The following is a 23381-nucleotide window of genomic DNA, read 5'->3' on the forward strand; positions in this document are numbered from 1 at the left end:
ATTATAGCTATTAGTTAGTTATTGTAGTATTAATATCTAAATTATAAGCTAGAAGTGTTATTTATAGTTAAGATTTATAGCTATAAGCTTATTCTAGCAGAGAGAACCTAGAGCCACCCAATGGAGAGGAAGACTTCCACGGCTGTCTCGTTGCCAAAGAACATCCAGAATATCCACATCAGCACCTCGACAATCAATCAAAGTCTTGACAGCTTCGAAGTTGCCATGAGTGCAGGCAACATATAGTGCGTTGACTTCGAAATTGCTGTCAGGTATATTCCAAAATTTGTCCTCCCATCGATCTATTGTCACCTTGGTGTGAATATTGGCACCATAGTCGGTGAGCCTTTTGAGCAACCGTGAGCCTGCCCACTCCGCAGCCAAAGTCAGGACTGTGTTGTGAAGTTTTCCGTCCCCGTATGACACATCAGACGCTGAGGCGCCTCGGTCTAATAGCAGATTTATGATTGCCTCGCTTTCCGCAGGTTCAGGTAGTCCCTCTTGTGCAGAAGCAGGCAAATCAATATTGTAGGCCGAAGCAGCTGATAGTAGTGCAGTATGGTCATTCTGGTCGCGTTCATGGATGCTGGCGTATCGTGGTTGGTTATCGAGTAGAAATCGGACTATGTCGACCTGGCCGTGGTGGGCGGCTTTGTTCAATAACAGACCTTGTTCAGGATCGAATCTGATTTTCATATCTGGATCCTTGCCCTTCGTGCAGTGATTCAGAAGAATCTTAAGTACACCAAGACTTCCCCGAGAGGCTGCCGACATGCAGTAGTTTATGTCACCACAACGCCACAGTCGCACTCGTCTGGAAACACATGTCGGTCTGGAACGGCCCAGAGATCGTTTGCGGAAACCGGCTTCATCGAGATAGCCCAAGGTGCAATCGTGAGATATCTCTGAAGAGCATTCGTATCATTCCGCGTAACGATGTCATACAAGAGTTCAAAGTATACAGTCTCATATAGAATTGAACCATCTGAATGAAGCATCGTCATGGGTACAGGACGAAGTCTCTCAAGTCCTTGACTTTTGTACTTGGCGTTTGGGTCTTCAGTGAAGCGAGAATAAGGCGGCTTATCTTTTCTGTCCGTAGACGAAGACATACTTGGAGATAGATGGCTGGATTTGTTGAAAAGAAAAGAAGAGATTTGATAAGAGACGACAATAATCTGTTGTTTGTAGGATATAGTTATGTCAAATTCGGTTAACATTCGAGCTTCAAGAAGTGGGGTCAGCGCTAATGCAGTGAAGCTGATCGGGCCCGGCGAAGAGTCACAGCCCGAGCAAATTACGTACATAAATGGAGCACATGCATGTGCTTGTAGATAGGCCAACCACCAGCGAAGGTCTGAGGCAATATACTTATTGCATGATCATTACACAACAAACCCACCAATGTAGCTTATTTTATTCCACCCTCTCTAGATAATTCATAAATGTCTCCAATGATGCCATTCATTTAAGATGGAATGCATTTAAAGATTTGCATATATGACTTAGACAGCTGCTTTATCTACATAATCAATTTGCAGGTGAAGTCACTCGCTTGTCATATCTCCGCTCTGTTCTGAATGCCTGCCAGTCACTACCCGCTCTCGGCAATTTTGCTGCTGAAGTGGAAAGCGGAGATGAGAAGACGAAATGGATATCATGGACTTGATCATGGTTTGTCTGTGTTGACATGCTGTGATTCGGCATTGTGTAGACTCACTACGTAAGCTTGTGTTAAGATGGACTGAGTGTTTTTGAACCGCGACGAAAGTCTTTCGGGTTAGGCTCTTCCTTCCTCCTTACCACATATCATCCTTCTGGCCACTGTAGTAAGGCCAGTCTCGAATTTCCGAACATCTTCCAGTATCCAAAAGTGCCATGTCCCCAGGCCAGATGCTTTCCTCAAGATCTACTTCAGGTCCGTGACAGCGAAGACAAGACTCGGTACGGTGTTTATTCCACATGAGAAATATCCACAACTCCAACAAATAGCCTGTTGGGATTCTCATCCATCCCCATCCCGAGTTACCATCCAATGACAACGAGATGGCCTTGACGACGAATTCGCCCTTTCCTATATCTGTCAAAACAGCTTCATCGGCGAGCAAAACGAATTTGAACACATAGTTTGCCATAGCTCGACCCCCGTGGGGCCTTGTGCTCACGCGGTACTTGGTACTGGCTTTAACTTCAGTCTCTTTGAGCTTTTCGGCGTTGCAAAAGTCCCGGAGACGTCGAACATCGAGACCATCTAGATTAGAGGGATTCTCCCGGACATCGAGATGAAATAATTCCTGAACTCGTCGCATATCGTCTTGGTCTGTTTCCTCCTCATCCTCAAACGCCCCGAATGCCAACTTGGTCTGATGTCTCAAAGAGTATAGAAGCGCTTGCCAATGCTTCTCAGACTCTTTACCGTAGCAGGTACGGTAGATAGTAAAGCCCCATTTGCGATAGTGGCGGAAATTGTCGGGGTTCTTTCTCCCTCCAGGTTCTAGCTTGGTTCCGCGCGGGAACGACCAAACCTCATCTATCATTTGTTTGATAATGTGAGACATCTTAACAAATTCTCGTCATGAGGGTACGTTTGGTGCAGGTTGTGTTTTTTCAGGCGGCTGTCAGAAGTGTTGTTGGACGGATAGTGAAGATAACGTATGTGCACAGACATGAGCTCGAGAAGAAAGTTATAATAGAAGGTCGGATTGGCTGTGATGATATGAATGAAGCGACAACAGAATCATGTTGGTCGACACGTGCAAGATAAGAAAAGTCACGTTGGGATAGTGTGGTGTCGATTCGGAGTATAAATTCCCCGACTTAGGCGAATGTGGGGTGTAATAGAGCAAAGACATCGAGAAGTCATGATCATTTACAGACAAGCTACGAACGTCTCAAATCGTACTGCTTACTCACCTCTGATTTGAAGCCATATACATAAACCTAGATATGACTTATGCAACTGTCATACTACCGCATAACTACATTACAGCTGCACTGCTCTTGTTTGCATATGCTCCACTTGAAGTACATGCCGATGACTCATTCCACACAGCAAAGGGATCCTAAGTACATGTATTTACTGCTTAGAACTCATATATAAACTGGCTCAACTTCTCTTGATCACTTAAACACTTAACAACAATGCCGCTCCCACTCCCTGAAGATAGGTCACCATACGCCAATTTCATTCGGGGTCCGAACGAGTGTCATGATGACGAAGAACCTCCTTACATACAAATGACCATGGTTGATCGTAATGGATCTGTTCTCTGCGAAACAGATCAGTTTGATCTCCTTCTCGAAATCATATATCGGGATGATTTGTCAAACCTTGAGCAGTATCTCGATATCGCACCCTGGGCTATTGAGGAAAATGAGGAGCTTCCTCGCTATCACTCCTTCTTCTACACAGCTGTATCCACCAGAAGCCTTGGTGCTCTCAAGACCCTTCTTTCATACTACGCAAAGACTAGGGGACTGTATCAAAGACTCAGCTTTCGAGAACGCGGATTCACGCTTCTCAACGAAGCTGCGAGACGGGGGTATCTTGAGATTGTCGAATTTTTACTCGACAACCAGCCACTGTATGCTGATATTCATGAGCGAGATTATGCCGGTTGCACTGCTATCGCTGCTGCCTCGGATCTGAATTCAACGAGATACGTCGAGGCGTTCAATTGGCAACCTTCTGTCGACAAGAGCGAAGCTGTGATGAATCTATTGCTCGATTGGGGTGCCTGTCCTACAGACGTGGTCCTACGGGCTCATCAAGATTCATTATGGAAACCGGAAACGGTTCTATCAATGGCATCCGAGTGGGCAGGCGCTGAGATGATCGAGAGGCTCATTAGCGGTGGTGCGGATGTTCATGCCTGCTTCACGAAAGACTCACTTCAATTACAAATATACGACGAGCAAGACTACATCGTCCACAACGTCACCGTAATTCATATGGCTGCTTTCCGCGGTAATTTCATTGCTCTTGAAACTCTACTCGTTCACCACGGAGACGCAGTGAGTACGCTGGAAATGGTTTCCTCTTGTGACAGTCGAGGGGCCACGCCTCTTCATTGGGCTACGCGGCATAACCTATACAACCCCAAATTACACGAAACGGCACACAAGGTCAGAACGACTATCGATCTTATCCTGAAGAAAAGCCCTACGATGGTCAATATTCAAGATGCTGAAGGGAACACGGCCTTGCACTACGCCGCTCGATACTTTGGTGGAAATGAAACGGACTTCACGCCAACTTTTGAAACCCTTTGCAATGAGGGTGTAGATGCAGGTATACGCAATAAGCAGGGAAAGACGCCGCTACACAATATGCTCGCCACCGCAGATGGGACAATCAACAAGGAGATCATATCTCTCCTGCTTGCTCATGGTGCAAAGATCAACGATATAGAGGATGCTGGAAACACCCTTCTACATATTGCAGCGCGAAGACTGGATCATCATAACGTAATACTTTTTCTTATAGAACAGGGCGCTGATGTTACTATTCGCAAATTGGGAAATGATACACCTATCCATATAGCCGCCTCTGGCCATGTATGGATCCCGGGCCTGGCGGAGAAAGTCGAGATACAAGATGGGGTTCTTGCAACCCTAGCAAGCGCTGGAGGGGATGGGCTAATGGACCTGACCAATGCAGAGGGGAAGACACCAAGAGAAATTTGCAGAGCGCAGAGGGACAAGTGGGGAGAAGATGAGGATAGGGATCGCGTGATAAGTAATCGCCGTGGACGGAATTTGGCAATTGCCGCGTCTTGCTCATTTAGCTAATGTCGAATGGTGTCATGAATGGAACTTGAGATATTACGCCCTAACGGTGAAACATTGTCTGTGAGTACACCGTCGTGGAGCAATAATTCTGAGTAGATAAGAGTCATCGTAGCTTTTTCAAGTCTCCGGCTGTATCTACTGTGGATTGAACCACGATGTTTATTTCATTGTAATTGTAATATACTCTTTCTCTCACCGAGTTGAACTGTGCTCTTAACTCAGTTGGGCTTAGCATGCTAATCGCGTTCAAGAAGCTTTGTAGTGGATTACAAGGATTATGCTCCTGCGTTGATAAACTAAAATTCTGGACCAGTTGCATATTTTCAAATGAAGGGCTGCGTCTGCTTCAAATGCTGGATCATATCGAATGATATATGGCCAATCTGTTGAGCTAAATCCGTTCGTTTCCTTCTATAGAGTTTGTGATTGTTTAGTGCATATCCAGGGACTAAAGCTGGGACTTTCAAATATGCGTGAGCACTGTCGGAATCGCCGTGCCGTGCCCAGTGCTACTACTAGGGATCATCACAAGTAGTGGATTCGGGTGGGTGTTTAAAATAATGCATATTGCTCAGCGCGTACGTTCCTTATGATTCTGCCGAAGCTCAAATCAGGATACAAACTTCTAGCTCAAGGCCATGACGACTACGCCATTGTGTACAAGTAAATTCAAAGATGGTAGTGATCTTCCTGAATCATAGATATAAATTGATGGTTTCCAGCAGTACCTGCTTATTCTCAGACACAAACATTCATCCTCTTTAACCATTGTCCTCTAAACCTCAACTTCCCTCTCTATCCCTCAAGCATTTCACACAGACCACAACACATCAAACCCCGTCAAACATGAAGATGTTCCGTCTTTCCACACTCCTCGCCCTGTCCTTCAGTGAGCTATCACTTGCCAACGAGTATGGACAGTGGGGTGTCTATGTTTATAGCGACCGAAACTGCGAGCACCAGCTTGGCCAGTGGCGAGATGATCAGCTGCAAGAATGCATCAGCCTCGACGGATATCCCGATGCTCTCAGCGTCAGAACCGACATCAAGAACCTAGGTCCGGTCAAATGCGGGTGGAATGTCATGACTTTTGATAATCCCACTTGCAGTGGCGTGGGTAGAGATATTAGACTGAGTGACGTCTGCGTTGACACCCCGTTCTTGGGAGATTTCAAAAAGCCCGTCAAGAGCTTTATCGTTGGAGAATTTCCCCTTTGCGACTAGATTGGAGAGTATGTTTGGGAATTGAGATCGGTGTGAGGATCGTACTGCTAGGCTTTTTTGGCCAGTTAGGTTTGGGTTTTTCTTCTGGTAACCAGTTTTCCCACTACCCTGGCTGGCTATGCTTGAGTAGGAAGCTGTGATGATATTGCATTAGAAGACGTTGAAGAAGTCAGGACTACGTGCAGACTGTATTAAGTAGTGGCTATTAAACGCAATGGAATCCACTTATATAGAATATACATATTTTACAGTCTGAGAGATTCTATAAACTCTGCCAACACGTAGCCTTGCTCACTTGTCACTAACAATGGGAAGTGAATGATGGGTATCTATCGCTTCCACGAGTTCATCATCCGTGCTTCCTGATCAAGGTCAGAAAAATAACGCATTTTTGGCGCAGAATCCGTTCGACACGAGCCTCAATAGCACTGGGTTTCTCAACGTTAGACTGGAAAGATTCTGGCAGGGGCTCATTTGTCGCATATTCTGAACCTCACGTCTGGAGTGGATGAGAGCTTCGGAAGCGCTAGACTCTGCCGTGGCTGTACTGCAACAGTCGTTCCAAGTGTTGTTCACGAAACGGAGCAAGGGTTGCCGACGGTCAATGGTTACTTTCCCGAGTACAACGCTTAGGATCCAGAAGTCTTTGTCCCGATCCGAGACACCTGGCATAAATTTTCAACTGGTCTTGATGACATCCAAAATCTGAAGAAGCTCTACAAGGATCTTCATGGTGTAGACCTTCTTGCCAGCTGCCAACTTGACGAGGAATGTTTCCCGGGTATCACTGTTCCCAGGTCAGCCCTGATGAAAACTCCGATAAGACGCAAGATTGACTTAAAGCGGTGTCGTATCCTTGAACCCTCTTTTCACGCACCTCACGGTTATAATAAACAGCAGAAATGGGACAGAAATAATGAAGCCATTACCCGATTGACGGAACCATGAGTTCACGTAATACTTCAGCTCTAATGTAAGTCTCCCGATCCGTCTGAACAGAGGAATGTCCTGACAATCAATATTAGACCGTCATACGGAACTTGAACAGGTTTCCTTCAAGGATCTCTTTCTTCTTCTTCTCAAGTTCCTCCATATCCCAATTGACCGTAATGAATCGACCCGACAGCCAGTCCCGCCTCTCGCGAGATAACCAAACCATTGTATCAGCAGCCAACTCCACCGTATCATTCAAGTGAGAATGCATCGCTGGTGGCATATTCAAAGCCAGCTCAGTTTTGATCCCGCCCGGATGAATCGATATGGCGACTAATCCCTGCTCGTAATACTCCTTGTCGATGAACTCAGTAAATCGGCACAGAGCGAACTTGCTCGTCTGGTATGCCGATGCCCCGGGAACGATGATCTGAGCGCCGACACTGCTGACATTGATGATTGTTTTGGACGTTGACTTGAGAAGCAGAGGAATGAAATATCGGGCGGAAAGGTAAGTCCCTTTCATGGTGACCTCCCAAGTCCACCACCACTCTGAAGGGTCAGACTCGGTGATGGACTTCCATTCCTCGAGACAGCCTGCGTTGTTGATCAAGATGTCTAGGCCGCCGTCAAGTATCTCCTTGGTGGTCTCGGCGGCTGCTTTCACCGACTCTTCTGACGTGATATCCAGCTTGATAGAATGAACGAGAGGTTGGGACCGATTCGCCTTCTTGGCAGCATCTTTGACAGCCGCTTCAACATCTGCCATGTCAGAACGGGCGGCGAGGATGATTTTCGAGCAACCTGCCACTGCGAAGCGAATTGCGGTCGCTTTTTCGATCCCTTTGGAGGCGCCGGTGATCAAGACTGATTTCCCTGACAGGTCGGCTTTCAATGGGTCGATGAAAGGATAAGTGTCGTTGTGCGTAGAGACGTAGCTGGCCAGAGTGGGCCAGTTGGTCTCACGCAGAGAGGAATCCTGAGCCGGCATTATGGGTGTTGAGAATCGCGACCGAGATGAATATGACTTCCGATTTGTCTAGTTGCTGCATTTGTCAAATTTATATCGCTGCGGTTATAGCGCTTGGCCATTATGGATTAGTCACTCATACGTAGTAGTGATGCCGAGAAGACGGAGTTAGGATCGGGAATCGGCAGTGCATCGGAAATAGCGGGAATGATAGTTTGTCCATACCCACGAAAACGTATCCATTCAACCATTCATCCTCTATACCTGTAATCATTCGTAGAGTATAGATGCGAAAGATCCTGGCTCCGTGTAGCGAATTTCTGGGGCAAGTTTCCCTCATCCCGTCTTCGGACTCCGCCCAATGAAGTCGAATACCGGCAGAATAACTGGATGGTCCATGCCAAACTCGGCTTTCCAGGTCCAATGCACTAACTGAATTTTCGCGTCCTCGCTTCTGGGAATGTCAGGCCGAGAGATATCAGCCGCGGTATAAGCGGGCAAGATCCGTACGGGATCCATTTGACTCCCGAGGCGTCTGGGGTCTTTCCAAGTACTGCATCTCTAGATCCACCTGAACATGAATCTTTTGACCAGAAGAACCTTCACCACCGTCAGCCCGCTCCCAGCTCTGGTTTCTCTCGCCGCATGCCACTGATTGTGATGTTATAACCGCTTGGTTGGTCCCGGAAAACGGTGTATCACAAGGCGGAGAAGATCCTGCAGTGGTATCAAAACTGAAATAAGGGCTGAACAACTTCCTTACAGCGTGTAAGGAGACAGCAATAGTTCCAACACTGGTTTCTACCATTGACCAGAGATATATGTATGCGAGACTATCTGGAGGACACATTAGAGTCTGGCAATATATGTGCATCATGAGACTAACAAAAGAAGCTCTCTGAACTAGTGATACCCTTGTAATAAGGTATGCAGATGAGAGTAAATATAGATGCACTAAAAGGAACTTAGCACTCAATGTCGAAATTACAGAGTAGGAAAGAGAATTACAAAACTGCTAGACTAAGAATAATACTAACAGAAACCTTCGTCGCCTTCTGCATATTAGACTTATATAGCATAAAGAAGGGCAGGATCGAACATATCCAATCCGACACGATTGCACTGATAGCCAGCACATAGCCTGTGCTAGTTCTGATAGTTGGTGAACATGCATTGTAGTTATCCCAATTAGCACTTATGGGAAGGCATACAGCCAGCATCCCAATAATGGCGTAAAGCAGAGTGCCTGTAATGAAGACGATGGTGCCCCAGATTATCCTGCGGTGTAGTGTCTTGACAGTAAGCCGCAGGAATGTAGTACAGATAGAGCATTTAAGACATATTAATGACAAGATATAAATCAATTCCCCGATCCATGTATACTAGATGTTATCAATTAGTAGGTGCATTGATATTAAGTTCAGATTTAAATAAGTCAGTACCTTAAGTATGGCTCTCTGTTGGTGGCTATTTAAGCTGGCATCTTTTCTTCCTAAGCCATTGTAAATAGCCTGGATACTCACAGCTACATGAGCGACATGTAGTAACTAAATAGCTTCAATATATTCAAGTTTTGTGCTGACGACAAGTAAACTTACCCAGCCTGCAAGCATGAGACCGTCATCCAGACCGAAAATTGCGAATTTCAGACGAACAAAACAACGGAGGATGATGATTATCGCTGTGAGAAGAAGGAACACAATTGGGAGCACAATCATGGTGCGCCCTAGACCTGAAGGCTTCACCCATGTTGCGCTTGCGTCAAGCATTATTTAGGTTGGATGATGGGTCGATTGCCGATGTGTTGATTGCGAAGTGAAATGATATTAATTTGAGAGGCGTCGCCTTTTTGAAGCGATCAACTGCAGTACGTGGTACCAAGTCTAAGCTATTCCCGGCGCTTTGCCACGTCCATGGAAAGAGTCTAGTGGACTTTATCAATCGAGGATCCGAAATTTAAAAATGTGGCTTGCTGACGAACCTTGGGTGGGTGAGAGAATGCTATACATTCCTGTATTGCCTGTCTTCGGAGGTTTATTGCAAGAGATCAGTAATCCGTCAAACCGTCCAGACGGCCATTAAGTAGTCTCAAATGCAAATAACGTATCTACAGTGGCTCACAACTTGGACGCATATGGCCTAGGTGTCTTTGCAGATGTCTTCAATAGTACTGTATTGAGCTAGTGGTTAGACTCTAGGAATATCGGGAGTTGATCATCATTCCCCGTGGTTACCAAGGACTTGGTTCATCTACCCTGACTATACTGTTTTTATCTAAGATGTATCGAATAGGATAGATAATTTATCAATGTCCGTGTCGGGCTAACGTGGTGGAATCGATTAAATACTCTTCCACTATTGGCAGCCGAACTACAGAATCATGGAACAAGCCATTACAGTCGACGCTGATAGACAGAGCTCGGTGTTATCTTACTGATAATCCTCCTCCATTTTATCACGCTTGCAGTTACTGTCCCCTCTTTCGCTCTGTATATACAATCTTCACTGTCTAGAGGGCCATGGCAGGACGTTTTGCAGCTTCTCCCGCCTGGGATGGATGAAATGTTGCAGGTCTGTAGCGAAAGATCTAGAATTTAAGTTAGATCCTTGAAAGAGTGAGCTAAGACAATAGTTCGCGCTATAGGCTTATAAAGCTTGGTGGCCAATCTTGGAGATTAGGAAGCTAAAGTCTCAAGATAGGAAACTCCTGTACGTTGACTGCGTCGCCAATCTACCTAAGGAAAGAATTTTCCGAATATGTGCGATTTGCCCCGATTTTAGAAAGTCGTTGAGCTATGACAGCATGTGGCAGTTGCCGGTCCATAAACGGAAAGCCGGGAGCCTCGGCCCTACCGAGATAACAGCGGGGTAGATATGTCGTGCCTACCCTAACAATGATCTGATCTACCTAAGAAACATCAAAAGATTATTACAATGTCTTTTTGGGTTATAATTATTTCGAAATATAAAGTTTTATAAACGGTTGAGCCCTTGCAAGCCACGTACAGCTACCATGAAGTCCGTCGTCTTCAAAGGTGTCAAGCAGGTCGCCCTTGAAGATCGGCCGAAACCCACCATTCAAGATCCCAAAGACATCATTGTGAAGGTCAAATACACCGCGTTGTGTGGAAGGTTGGACCAAAACCCATCGTTATCGCAAGTATTCATCTGCTAATTACGTTTCACAGCGAACTTCATGTCTTTCGCGGGCATCAACCTTCCGGAACCGGCTTTATCATGGGCCACGAATTCACAGGTGTCGTCGATGAAGTTGGCTCCGCTATCACCAAGCTTCAACCCGGTGATGCGATCGTCAGCCCTTTCACCGTGAGTTGCGGAGAGTGCTTCTACTGCAAACAAGGATTCTCGTCACGATGCGACCAGTGTCTTCTCTTTGGGACAGCTCTTCTCGATGGAGGGCAGGCTGAGTATGTGAGAATTCCATATGCTGAAAGCACGGTTGTAAAGGCCCCAGAGGAGATCGACGACTTGAAACTCTGCTTGATGGCCGATATCTTTCCAACCGGCTGCTTTGCTGCATCTAATGGTCTGAAGGATCTGAGTAAAGAGCAAGTCGAGGATAGTGTCGTCGTCCTTATCGGCTGCGGACCTGTGGGCATTTGCGCGCTCATCGCCGCGCTGGAGTATAAGCCTAAGATCATTCTGGCTGTTGACGGTATAGAGTCTAGACTATCCCTCGCCAAGAGTCTTGGAGCCGAGCCGTGGAATTACCTCACGCAGAAGGATGAGCTTGAAAAACGAGTGAAGGAATTAAGTGGCGGTCGCGGCGCCGATGTTATCATTGAGGTAGTTGGGCATAGCTCAGCTCTAGATATGGGCTTCAAGCTCCTTAGACCCTGGGGCATTATCTCCAGTGTCGGTGTTCACAATGGAGAAATTCCGTGGACTGGGAATCAAGCGTACGGGAAGAACTTGACTATCAAGATGGGCAGATGTCCTGTTAGGAGTAAGTCTGTATCGCGTGTAGCGGAAGTGAGTGTCTAACAGTTGTCCGTAGGTATCTTCGAGGATTCTTTGAAGCTGCTTGCCAAAAAGCAGCATCTCTTGGAGTAAGTCGCCATACCGCTTCATTAAACCGTGCTAATATATGATAGCTTCATGACCGCGACGGTAATGCCGCTGAGCAATGCTCTTGAGGGCTACGAGCTATTCGACTCGATGAAGGTTCAAAAGGTCATATTTGATGCAGAGAAATAATGGATTATTCTTGTATTAAACATTACTACCAATCATAGCTTTACATGGATGAGTAGGTGTAGCACAGAGGGCCAGCGCGAGTATCCATATAGTCCTTCACCACCGGCTCTTTATCAGCCAGACGCATGACAGGCATCCCATCGGTGATGTCGGCAGTGATCCACTTGTTGCGGTCGTTGAAGCCAGTGTAGTCAGCCAGACGAGTGGCGTTGCGACCTTGCCACTAGAGAAATGTCAGTAACCGTGAAGATCCAAGAGACATGGAGAATGTTCTTACCTTGGCCCAGACTCGATCGACGTTGGCGTGATGAAGGAAGAAGAGAGGCTCGTTGGGCGAAGTAGCGGGACCCATGTCACCGAAGATGATGCTGTGAACTATTGTCCTGTTAGTATTTATAGATCAAAGGAGCGTGGATATAACGTACTCTGAGCATGAGGCAAGCCCTCAAGCATATCAGACATGGCATGGTAGTTGTCAAAGCTGTAGATGGTATCCATAACCCGAGAGTTGTAAGCCGTAGCCTGCATATCACCAAGGATCTGGTTTCCATCCTCATCCTTGCCAAGACCACCATTAAACTCGCGAGTAAAGCAGTGAAGACGGTTGCCTGGAGTGTTCATATCAGGCCATCCCATAGCCAAGGTAAGGTTGGTGTTGGCAAAAGGTCCATCGACGACACAGCGCTGAAATCCAGGAACATCACTACCAGTGAGTTTCGCATCACCGCCAAAGCCAGTCTTGGGGTCGAAAAGAGGAGATTTGACGACATTGTTCTTATCAGCGTCAATCGTCCAGTCCCAATATGGCTGCACACCCTTGAAATCACACTCATCGCGAAGCAGATCCTCGTGAAGCTGGACATACCAACGATGCCAGGGAAGGAAATTTGCGACAAAGTGGATATCCTCGTTAAGAGCGAAATGAGTGTACACAAGATCATCCATGCGTGTTGTGACCTCGTCTATAGCTTCGTACGCCTTCTTGGGGAGGTTGCGAAGACAGACTGCGGCGCGGAGATATTCTGACTTTTCGGCGCTGGTGAGTTCGCGCCATTCTTTGCGAACAACGGGGTTGGTGCATGAGCCTTCTGCGCGGGCTAGGGGGCTGGCGATGGTAAGGGCTGCGAGGGCCAGGCTGGCGAGGAATGAATGGGCGAGCATGTTGGAAAGCGAAGGTGATGAACGAATGACTAATTGGGATAATGAAGGACGAACTTGGCTAGTAGACTGAACTTGTGAGAAGGGAACTCAAGAAGTTAAATAGCAATAAGATACGAGGCCTGTCCCCTGTAGCGGTATGTCATGAGTTCTCCTTTCCGGAGCTACCTGTCTAGCGGCATATCATACTGCCGGCATACGGGAGAGGCTGTCCACTAAGAAAAAGCACAGCCAGGAGAGTGGAGTGAAGCCGTTTAAGAAATTGCTAAAATGAGTTGAAAGAGGAAAATACGAACTCTAAAGTGTTCGGTCATCTCCTCCTTCTAGAAGCCAAGAGCGATTTTACTTGTCGCTAAGAATTAGAATTACAGGGCCTTCGGCGGGTTTTCCACCAAATGCATCACGCTGAAACCCTTAGCGGAGTCACTGACCCATGTTAAAATCTTTTTATAGTGACTGAGATCGAGGACAGGGGTCCGAGGGCGGGATACCACGCTAGATTGGGATTAGCTGGAGCACTCAGACCATAGGGTAAGTTCATGCAATTGCAAATGCCAAGATATTAAAGGGTTAAGTTCATCTGAAATCCCGTATAGAATTGTTATCGGATCTAGGGAGATTGGAGGGGATCTCTGACGATATGTCACTAGGAGGCTGTCATTGCCAAATGCCCATAGAAGGAGGCTGAAAGCTAACATGGAAAACATCAGTACTGACCAATAGATTCTCATGAGGTTGCATGCGGGGTTACTTCAGCTCGGAGCTCAACAATCGCATAAGCAAGACTTCTTATTGTTGAGTTGACCGATTAACTAATCCTCCGGGCTTATACCAACTCCGTACCCATCATGAAGTCTTGGTTCCTCGCCCCTGACTTCACCTTCACTCCCGACGGACCCCTTCAGCTTGGCGCTGTCATCCCTCATCCCAGTCGTCCGACCCAGACCCTTGCATCACCCCGCACCGACGCAATCACGCTTCCTGAAGTGCAGACTCTGGTCGAGACGAACCATTCTCACTCAAACGATGTCACGCGCACAGCGGGAGTAAACCTCTTTGCCAAGTTTGTAGAGCTTGCTTCTGCTTCTATTGGCTATGAGACCAGTCGGCGCAATGCGCTGGCGTATGGGACTGTAGATCATGAGGTTCGATCTTTGGCGGCGCCGTTTACGAGGGAATTTCTGCAGAGTATTGTCGACACAGAGGCTGTTAGAGACCATATTGACTCTGGCATGTTTGGAAAGAGGGCGGTCTACTTCATATCCGGACTTCGGGTTGCCACTTCGTCATTTACGGTGACGAAAGACAAGGGCGTTGAGCATAATACCTCACTGTCAGGTTCAGGCCCAGCGGGACCCGTGCCTATTGAAGTCGGTGCCGGGATTTCAGGGGGAAAGGAGAGTTCCAAGACCGATTCCTATGAGACTGCACCAGGCATTGTCTTCGCTTACCGTCTTCACGCCATACGTGTTCGTGGTAGCGGCACCGTAAGCTCAGAGATGTTCTCGAACAGGAAGACGTTCATGCATGGCAGACCCGTGCCCGACCCTGAGCCCTTTGAGGTTGCCGATGTTGATGCTGAAGTGTTGAAGGCTGATAGGAAGGAGGAGGAGGATGTACCGAACTATGAGGTGGAAGACCTTGGAGATGAGGAATACTGTTTCTTGGCGGAGGCATAGTTGTGTGCTTCTTTCTCCCGAATACGAGTCTGAAATAGGGATGAACCTTAGGATTGCTTTTCCATGTTATCGGTACATGAATGGTGATACAGCGTCATACATAGCAGCCCAAGCTCTCCAAGCATCCGCCTTTTCACTCCAAAACCATATCGGATTTATAAACCTATTGTTCCCTGTCTGGTCCGGTGCCATATTTTCCAGCATTCTTCTCATACCCTCAGTCCTCTTCAAACACTTCACTGGACTTTGCTCCGTCGGTATCGGAAGAACTGAAGAGAGGACCTCTGCGTAAGCTATCGTCGAGGCTGCTATACCCGCAGCCACCGCCGTCGCTATTGATGAACCGGGATGACAGATATGAGCACCAAAGCGCTTTGTTATCTCGTCGTTGAGACATGTTGGCAAATTGTCTCCGAATGTCCCGAGAGCAATAGTGTTGCGGTCAATTATGGGAGGGTTACTAGCATTAAACGTACCCTGGCAATCTGTCGCTCTTATAGAGATCACAGATCGCTGTCTCGCGGGAAAGGCTTCTCTCTGATAAGCTGCGTTATTTCCTGCGCTGGCTAGGAATGTGATGTCGCGTTTCCGCTCAACGTCTTCTATCGCAGCAGAGATAACATCGTCGTCATGCGGGAAGCCGAAAGACATAGAGATGATGTCCACTTCCGCTTCGACTCCCGCCCAACGGATTGCCTGATCATTTATTAGCGCTGGGCTAATGAAGTGCCAATATGTCTCACCTTGGCTATCTGATCGCTGCCATGTTTGAGCTCTTCAGTATTTTTGGCAACTCGGGCCACGTAAATGTGAGCTAGCGGAGCAGCTTCCATGATCAGTCGGGTCATCAAGCTGCCGTGGCCATATTCGTCTTCCATACAGCCTGCTTCAGACCTATCCTCGCTCCCATCTGCCGTGAAGTCCTTCCACGCTTTTATAGATTTCTTCCTTCTAGGCATCTTGAAAAATGGCAACCCGGCATCGCATCCAGTATCTAGAACCGCTATCTTTACAGGCTTGAAGTCGTGGTCAGGCTTCTTGTCCCGCAGGTTCATGACGTGCATACTGATATGTTTCAAGTTGTCCAGCCATTCCTCTGGAACTATTGTCTTTCCTGTATGGAACGAGGCAATTTGCGAGTCAAGTTTGTTGTGAGTTGCAACCTCTTTGCATCTCGCCAAGTAGGATACGTAGTTTGCATCAGTTTTGAACGCTATGTTGACCAGTTTCGACAGTGGTTCAACGACTTCAGTATAGACTTTTCGCCTTATGCCATCTTCGCCCGCAATGATAGAAAGGCCATCCTTGGTGGAACTCTTTATCGTCTTAGGTTTCGGGATTATAGTGGTGAACGTTCTGGGATCTAAGCAATTCGCAACAGCTCTTGTAAAGATATCCCGGTGTGTCGATCGCGCCCACTGCGCCTTTTCTAGCTCACCCAGCAGCTGTCTGGCGGCACCATGGTCTCTGTTCAGCCGAGAGATGAACGGCAAGTGCGTCATTGACTTGAAAGGCTTTGAGAGTCCAATCTGCAACAGTATAAGTCCCAGGCCAAGGATGTTTGGGAACGGGTGCGTGAGCATCGACTTGTCCTCCTCTCCAGAATTCCGCGGCTGATCCTCAAAGTCGAGTGGCATGTACACTCGGAGTGCAAGTTGATTTTTCGGCGAATGCTGGTGATCCATCTCATGCATGAACCAAATATCATCGCTCGTCCAACGGTTTTTCATCAAGTCTGATTCATAGAACTGCCAGAAAGAATGTGCAATAGCATGAGCGAGTAAGATCTTGTCTTTGTCCGTGAGCTTGTAGCTTTGGATGGCCAGAGATAGTGGAAGGCCTTGGCCGGGGCATAAGAACCTCTCAAGCGGAGCTGGTGGTGGAAGGGATACAAGACCAATGCCCTTGACAAAGTTGAGATTGAGTTTGGCAAATAGTTGATGTTTCAACACTTGGCAGAAGTAGTCTGAGTTAATTCGTTTCAGAGTAGAGATTCGACTATCCCCCTCCTCATCACTAGAAACGTTCACAAACTTGACACCACCTCTACGACCTTTCGTTTGCCTTGATATAGTTAGCAAGATAGTATATACATCTGGGATAGTACTTACATAGGAATACCTAGCCACAAATGTTGCCAATAACTCATATCATCGGAAGAAATCACCACCTCAAACTGCGCATGCTTGCTCTGTATTTGTGGCTTCGCATCAAGGTGCAGTCTTATCGGATGAGCCAGTTCGTGGTAGTGAGGCTTTCCCTTCTTTGATTTACCCAGCCAAGATTTCTCCTGCGCCATTTCTGCATGATGACAATATGCGTGCTGATGAAGAGCCTCGAAAAGATTTTTGCTCACATGCTGAGGAAAGTCATCAGGTTCTGGCAGCTTCGATCCTGCTGTGATTTGGTCAAGACCAGTCTTTTTCTTGGGCTCATCTTGGCTGAGTCTGGCTAGAAACGCGTCGCACTTCTCTTTGGCTTTGGTTGGGAGCGTTTTGTCAGTGATGAATGACAAGGATATAGACTTCTTCAATCGCGACCTATTACCTGGCCCTGCCAATGCCACCATGCGCGTGTAGTCCTCATCAGGGTTGGTCTGGCTCCCTGCTGGAGTTGGAAACTAGATATCTTAGTGGAATGTCTCAAGACAGAGGGAAGCGACCCACCATGCAAATCTCAAGCAGAGTATGCAACAAGCCTGCTGCAGCTTCTTCAGCTGCATCGTCAAGCTCGTAGTCTGCGAATGACTCTTGAGCGATTTGACCCAGCCTCGTTCCAACTTCCCCCGCAAGCCGCTGTCTTTGGCGTATGCCGCACTCCATCACCAGCGCGTACACTTCTTTGGCCACTTCAGCGACCATTCCGCATACGCTGAAGCGTTGAGTCGCCATATCGTCATTGGCATGTTTTGTTCTCCGTAAGGCTGAGTTATGTAGAGTGGAGGTCTGATGGTCTGTTTGATCGTGCGGCTGAGTATCCCTGTAGCAGAGCTCACGTGACGATAGTCGACACGAAATCCTTCCCTGTTCGCCCTTATGCAGCTGCCTCATCCTCGCCATCTCCTCTTCTGTGCCTCTGCTTTTCTGTCTAGCGAACGCAAAAAATGTTCCACTACACATTTTGGTTGTCAAAATCATGGATCTAATGAGTCTGACTGCTCGGGACCTTTCCAACAAGTGTCTTGAAGCCTTTCAAACTTGCTTGACTTTTCGCTCTCCCGACCCCGATTCGTCCAATCAGCACGCATCTTATGATGAGCGATTTGAGTATCGCTTGGCAGACTTTAATCTCTGGATCGACGGTATCGGCGCCTTGGCCCCTTCAAAAGCTTCACTAGACGCCAGGTTGAGCGAGCGACCGATCGACCTTTCTCTGGTCAAAGGAAACCTTGTTATGCTGTTTCAGTCGCTCGAAGACTGTTTGAATCTACTCAATGACAACGGGTCCCTCGAAGACACTTTGCTTGATGTTGACTCGGCCTTGGAAAGTCTCGTAACTTTGTCTCTAGCTATTCGTAGGACAGGGCGTCGATCGCGGCTTCACAAAGCAGATCGCCTTTTCAAACCGGAAGAACATGCTGAGTTGAGGAAACACTTGGAAGCCATTATTGTTCTACGTCCTGGGTCTGGTCCATGCTTTACAGATGATGAGTTTCGAACCAAGATCGAGTCGCTGACACCACTGCAAAACCATCTTATCACGGCCAACTTGAAGCGGAGAAATCGTTTCATACAGGCTCAGCTACACTCTTTGGGTTTGAAGAAAAGAACTGTTGTCTTCGAGTTGCCAACCCTCGAAGCCGTGGAAAAAGGTTCCAACCCAGTCCCCATTTCAACGAGTGAATTAGAAGAGGTTCCTGTCCCCATTGTCTCCGATACTGACGCTCAACCTCACAAACCGCTGCCAGCACCCATGTCAGTCACCTCAGCTTCGGTGCCGGAAAGTAAGCTCGAATGCAGAGAGCCCATTTCCAAGAGATCAGAGTCTACACCAATGACCGTCATTACTCAGATCACTGCGTCTGCTCGATACCCCCGTCCACGAGTATATGATAACGAGCAAAGGGTTGTCCAGTGTCCGTGCTGCTGTCAGACCTTGCCATTAGCAGAGGCTAAAAACAACAACCAATGGAGGTGAGATTGCCCGTCAACATTTTAATTTATCGTTTGTTTCTATTTGTTTCTCATGCCTTTTCCAATGTATAGAAAGCATCTAGCAGAAGACATACGCCCGTATACCTGCATATTTGACAGCTGTCCTACACCAGACGTGTACTACAGCAGTAGGTCGATGTTAGAACAGCATTTTCGACAGAATCATCCACCAGTCTGGGTATGTCCTTTGTGTGACGAAGAGTCAGTTTATCCGACCATGAGTGAAATGATGGATCATATTCATAAGGCCCATCCGGAAAACGGGGAGGACATCTCATCGATTATCTCATCGTCTGCCCAGACTAGAATGGGTATAAAGAGCTGTCCCCTCTGTGAACTTAGCGGTCTACCCGATTCTCTAGAACTCATAGACCACGTCCTGGAGCACGTACACGACTTCTCACTTCGGTCTCTTCCATGGCCTAGATCCTCAGAAGTTGATATCGGCGGTGAAGTCGGGTCTTTCAACTGGGAAAGTGGTGAGGCTGCTGCTATCACGCAATGGCTGGAGGTTTATGAACATGAAGCGGAAGACATTGATCCTACATTGGAGCTGTCAATCTGCGACCATGGAAGGCTGGCAATCATGACTGAGCAGATAGCGTCTAGGAGACAGGACAAGCTTGGCCTTGATATCGGCTTTGCTGACGAGCATGGCGACGAATCTGCTGAGGCTGAGACTGATATCTCAGAGCTTACCCAAGACACTCTTGAATCGGCCAAAGAAGCTCGTGATGTGGTCTTGTGCCATGAATGCTCTTCTAGATGGTATAGAGATGAAGATGGAATGCAGTGTCCCAGATGTCAAAGCGAGTTTGTCGAAATTGTGAGTTGCCTACTACTGTTTCCTACGTGTAATAATACTAACGACTGTCAATAGGTTGATCCAGAAAGTGGCTCTGAGAGTTCAGATCTTCTCGGAACTGTTACGAGGCCTGGATTCGCTACGGTAGATCGTGGTGATGGATACGGTGAGGACATCGGGCATTCAAGCGACGCCGCAGGCTCCAAACCAAACACTCGGGAGTCTACCTCTGGCTTTCGAAGGCTCACTGGCCGCCTCTTCTCCCGCATAAAGGCCGACTATATTGAACCCCGGCTGACACAGGAGACCCTTGAGACCCTTTCCCAGTTTCTGATGCTCGAGCAGAAGGCAGTAGCGAATCAGAAGGCCTGGATGGTACTGGCCGAGATCTACTTCAGGCGGCTAGACTCTCCCGAGAAAAGACAGTCTATGTTTGCGAGTTTCATCAGAGATGTTCAGGATGAGGATGTTGTGTCAACCCATCCACCTGTATCTGATTTGAGTAGCTTTGCACAAGTTATGGTCGAATTTTACCTGAAACCACTCAAAGAATTGCCCCCAAAAGACCTTTCAAAACCTATATCAAATTACTTTATCAACAGCAGCCATAGAACTATCCTCAGTGGATTACCTGGGCCTCGACCGCCCAATGCTTATGCTGCAATCCATCTGGTAAGTCTAGCATCCCACCCAAGATGAGTACACCCTTAACTGGGGAACAGGTGCTTTACTTTGGATATAGATCCATGGATCTGGATGTTTGGAATGGGACTAGTAAAACAGAGGAGCCAGACATTCAAGTAAGCAAGCTGCGTGAATCTAGACCCGGAGGGGCAACGAAGACAATCAACCGGCTCTTGGGCCGGATTGGAGCAACCAGTACACCAAAGCCTGTGGATCTGCAGACCACAGTTCCTGAATCAGGCCACTTGAGTACCCCTACAGAACCAATCGTCACAGATGGCCATGCTCTCATGACACCCTGCGGCTTCAGGGAAGCCTGCCAGGTGATCAGAGAGTCTGCTTTTGTCAGTACTGATCTACCAGTGATCGTCAATCTGGAAGTCCACACAGACTCTTACCAGCAAGAACTGATGGTTAAGATCATGAAGGAAGAATGGCGTGATGTTCTGGTAGATAAGCCACTTGAGGGCTGCGATCCACGATTTCGGCTACCAGCATTGGGAGATCTCCGAGGTCGGATACTCGTTAGACTCGGAGCGATAATAAGTCCTCCGGCTCTTCACTCTGCTCAATTTGACCTGCCTGGCGAACCTCGCTATAGGCCACGCCGTAGCCCCATTATACAGTCACTGGCTGATCTTGCGGTATACTTGCGACGGGAGGAGTTTGAGGGTTTCACCGATATGCAATCAAAATCTCCTATTCATCTTTTCTCCATGCAGGAGACCAAGGCACAAGAGCTTATTTCGACATCACCCACCAAACTATTTCGACACAACCTGGAGTACTTCTTTCGTGTCTATCCGGGCTCAGCAAGACAAGGCACTCCAAACCTCGATCCTGTACGATTCTGGAGATACGGTGTTCAGATGGCCGGTATTGACAGAAATCACGTCGATGATGGCATGATGTTGAATGAAGCAATGTTCGCTGATGAGTCAGGATGGGTTCTGAAACCCGACGGCTATCGAAGCTCAAAAAAGGACACATCAAACGACCTTGTAACAGGTCCACGGAAAAGCCTTGATTTGTCTATATTCGCTTTTAAAGACCAGGAATTTATGACCGATACTGGTCGAGAAATCAAGAACCTGGCGTCGTTCATGATGGTCTCACTTCACATTAATGATGAGGAAAAGCCTCGCGTACCCAGACAAGAACTAAACACTACAGAAAATGAATCAGGGGCTTTAGGATATAACCTCAACTTCCTTATTACAAGGGCAGAGGCTACTATTATCCCTAAACTTTGCATCCTCAGGTGATGAACCTTCCCTTAGCATAGATGAGACTAACAGTAGTGTCAGGTTGACATTTGCGACAGGCTTATCAAAGGATCATCTCTTTGCGTGGGCCAGTCTAAGGCTAGATCGCCTGAATCAAGGTTTTCGGCTAGTACAGCTTTACGACAGCAAAGGGATGATATTGATGCAACAAAGGATACTTTTAAAGTTTAACATTAGATGGGAGTAACAAGGCACATTCTAGAAGTCAGTTTGAATCTGAATAAGATCTTCATTCTAGTACCTCTGAACTACTTCTCAGTCTTACAATGTCCACTACCTACTCAATGGTAGCATTAATCTCCTTGGCAACGCGAGCAAGCGCAGCAGAGTCCAGCTCCCCAGCCTTATCCGGCAGAACCATACCCTCAAATGGTGCGCCAGAATCCTGGATCAAGGTCTCAATGCCCCGACCATTTGCGACTGAAAAGAACTTGACAAAGGGCGATGCAAAGTCCAGCTTGAAGCCTTGACCGGCCGAGATAACCACCGTCTCACCGTCGTGAAGCTCGTTCACACCCGATGAGCCTTGTAGCTCGACTCTCAGCTTGCCCTCGACGATGAAAAGACAGTGATCGATGGTCGCGAACTTGATGTATGATTCGAAGAATGTGTTTTTGTAGGTGCTTGACGATTCAATGCTTGAAATGGCGAATCTCCCTCCATTCTGACTGGCGAGGATGAATGGACGAGACATAACACCGCCGGACATCCATCGCGGTCCGGTGTTTCCCCGGAGAAAGTATGGTTGACCAGGCTCACCCAGCTTATTCTCCGTTTCAAGCCACTCGCCGAATTCAGGGACATGATAGTTGTGATGAGGCATAACATAGTGTACGTCGAACTTATCCTTAGCAGCCAACATCATTTCAATCATCTTCTCTTCATCTCTTATCTGCGAGTTCTCTGGGAGGACCAGGCCATCGAATGGAATGCTCGAGAAGCGGAAGAAGTCAATCCAGTCGCCGGGGGCAACAAGACAGAACGACTCGGTGTGAGGCCCAATCCACTGGGGGTTATGGATGACTTTCTAAAACGAGTCTGAGTGTCACACTCTTACACTGCTTTGGGCGGTTTGTTATTGACTCACCGGCGGCGCGTAGGCAAAATCGCCTGGAGCTAGAATGCGGCACTTGTCACCGACCCACAGCTTCACATAGCCCTTGGTCACCATGAAGATATCGTGGGCTGTTTCGTGCCAATGGAAGCCTGGGGGGTCAGACATAATCGCACCGCCGGCCATGACAGCGAGGCCGCCATTTGTCTGCTTTGAAGAGGCGAGAATGCGGAAGACGCCGTTCCAACCTGGCAGGTTGAGCTTTTCACCCGCCAGCTGAGGGAGGACGTAGGGCGTGCGGGATTCCGGCGGGATGCTGACGACTGGGATGGTCATTTTGTCGAGCTGGGTTGGAAGTTGAGGTAGTTGGGGTTGTGGGTTGATTGGAAGGTTGAAAGTCGTGCTGGTGAAGGCTTGAATGATAA

The 23381-nt window shown here is 47.6% G+C and overlaps 10 protein-coding genes across 10 annotated transcripts; 4 read left to right on the forward strand and 6 right to left on the reverse strand.

The window, feature by feature from the left end:
- Positions 1-93: 93 nt before the first annotated feature.
- On the reverse strand, positions 94-696 carry FTJAE_10127 (ankyrin protein; the record flags this gene model as incomplete). The annotated part of the gene is made up of 1 exon (XM_037342938.1): positions 94-696. One exon carries the CDS (start codon positions 694-696, stop codon positions 94-96), a length of 603 nt encoding a protein of 200 aa, XP_037202781.1.
- A 1103-nt stretch (positions 697-1799) lies between these two features.
- Positions 1800-2558, reverse strand: FTJAE_10128 (uncharacterized protein; the record flags this gene model as incomplete). The annotated part of the gene is made up of 1 exon (XM_037342939.1): positions 1800-2558. One exon carries the CDS (start codon positions 2556-2558, stop codon positions 1800-1802), a length of 759 nt encoding a protein of 252 aa, XP_037202782.1.
- Positions 2559-3141: 583 nt separating this feature from the next.
- Positions 3142-4791, forward strand: FTJAE_10129 (ankyrin; the record flags this gene model as incomplete). The annotated part of the gene is made up of 1 exon (XM_037342940.1): positions 3142-4791. The coding sequence occupies one exon, from the start codon at positions 3142-3144 to the stop codon at positions 4789-4791; it is 1650 nt and encodes a 549-aa protein (XP_037202783.1).
- Positions 4792-5637: 846 nt separating this feature from the next.
- Positions 5638-6015, forward strand: FTJAE_10130 (uncharacterized protein; the record flags this gene model as incomplete). Its single annotated transcript, XM_037342942.1, has 1 exon — positions 5638-6015. The coding sequence occupies one exon, from the start codon at positions 5638-5640 to the stop codon at positions 6013-6015; it is 378 nt and encodes a 125-aa protein (XP_037202784.1).
- Positions 6016-7036: 1021 nt separating this feature from the next.
- FTJAE_10131 (oxidoreductase short chain dehydrogenase reductase family) lies at positions 7037-7939 on the reverse strand (the record flags this gene model as incomplete). The annotated part of the gene is made up of 1 exon (XM_037342943.1): positions 7037-7939. One exon carries the CDS (start codon positions 7937-7939, stop codon positions 7037-7039), a length of 903 nt encoding a protein of 300 aa, XP_037202785.1.
- A 2992-nt stretch (positions 7940-10931) lies between these two features.
- Positions 10932-12136, forward strand: FTJAE_10132 (zinc-type alcohol dehydrogenase; the record flags this gene model as incomplete). Its single annotated transcript, XM_037342944.1, has 4 exons — positions 10932-11050; positions 11107-11885; positions 11937-11988; positions 12034-12136. 4 exons carry the CDS (start codon positions 10932-10934, stop codon positions 12134-12136), a joined length of 1053 nt encoding a protein of 350 aa, XP_037202786.1.
- A 40-nt stretch (positions 12137-12176) lies between these two features.
- On the reverse strand, positions 12177-13297 carry FTJAE_10133 (Tyrosinase; the record flags this gene model as incomplete). Its single annotated transcript, XM_037342945.1, has 3 exons — positions 12177-12359; positions 12414-12511; positions 12562-13297. The coding sequence occupies 3 exons, from the start codon at positions 13295-13297 to the stop codon at positions 12177-12179; spliced, it is 1017 nt and encodes a 338-aa protein (XP_037202787.1).
- Positions 13298-14142: 845 nt separating this feature from the next.
- On the forward strand, positions 14143-14973 carry FTJAE_10134 (uncharacterized protein; the record flags this gene model as incomplete). Its single annotated transcript, XM_037342946.1, has 1 exon — positions 14143-14973. One exon carries the CDS (start codon positions 14143-14145, stop codon positions 14971-14973), a length of 831 nt encoding a protein of 276 aa, XP_037202788.1.
- Positions 14974-15039: 66 nt separating this feature from the next.
- FTJAE_10135 (thermostable alkaline protease precursor) lies at positions 15040-17864 on the reverse strand (the record flags this gene model as incomplete). The annotated part of the gene is made up of 4 exons (XM_037342947.1): positions 15040-15669; positions 15717-17037; positions 17085-17593; positions 17640-17864. The coding sequence occupies 4 exons, from the start codon at positions 17862-17864 to the stop codon at positions 15040-15042; spliced, it is 2685 nt and encodes an 894-aa protein (XP_037202789.1).
- A 4315-nt stretch (positions 17865-22179) lies between these two features.
- On the reverse strand, positions 22180-23292 carry FTJAE_10137 (cupin domain protein; the record flags this gene model as incomplete). Its single annotated transcript, XM_037342948.1, has 2 exons — positions 22180-22929; positions 22990-23292. 2 exons carry the CDS (start codon positions 23290-23292, stop codon positions 22180-22182), a joined length of 1053 nt encoding a protein of 350 aa, XP_037202790.1.
- Positions 23293-23381: the final 89 nt, after the last annotated feature.

This window comes from Fusarium tjaetaba (assembly GCF_013396195.1).
Source record: "Fusarium tjaetaba strain NRRL 66243 chromosome Unknown NRRL66243_c0000234, whole genome shotgun sequence".
In the NCBI taxonomy this organism is placed as follows: domain Eukaryota; kingdom Fungi; phylum Ascomycota; class Sordariomycetes; order Hypocreales; family Nectriaceae; genus Fusarium; species Fusarium tjaetaba.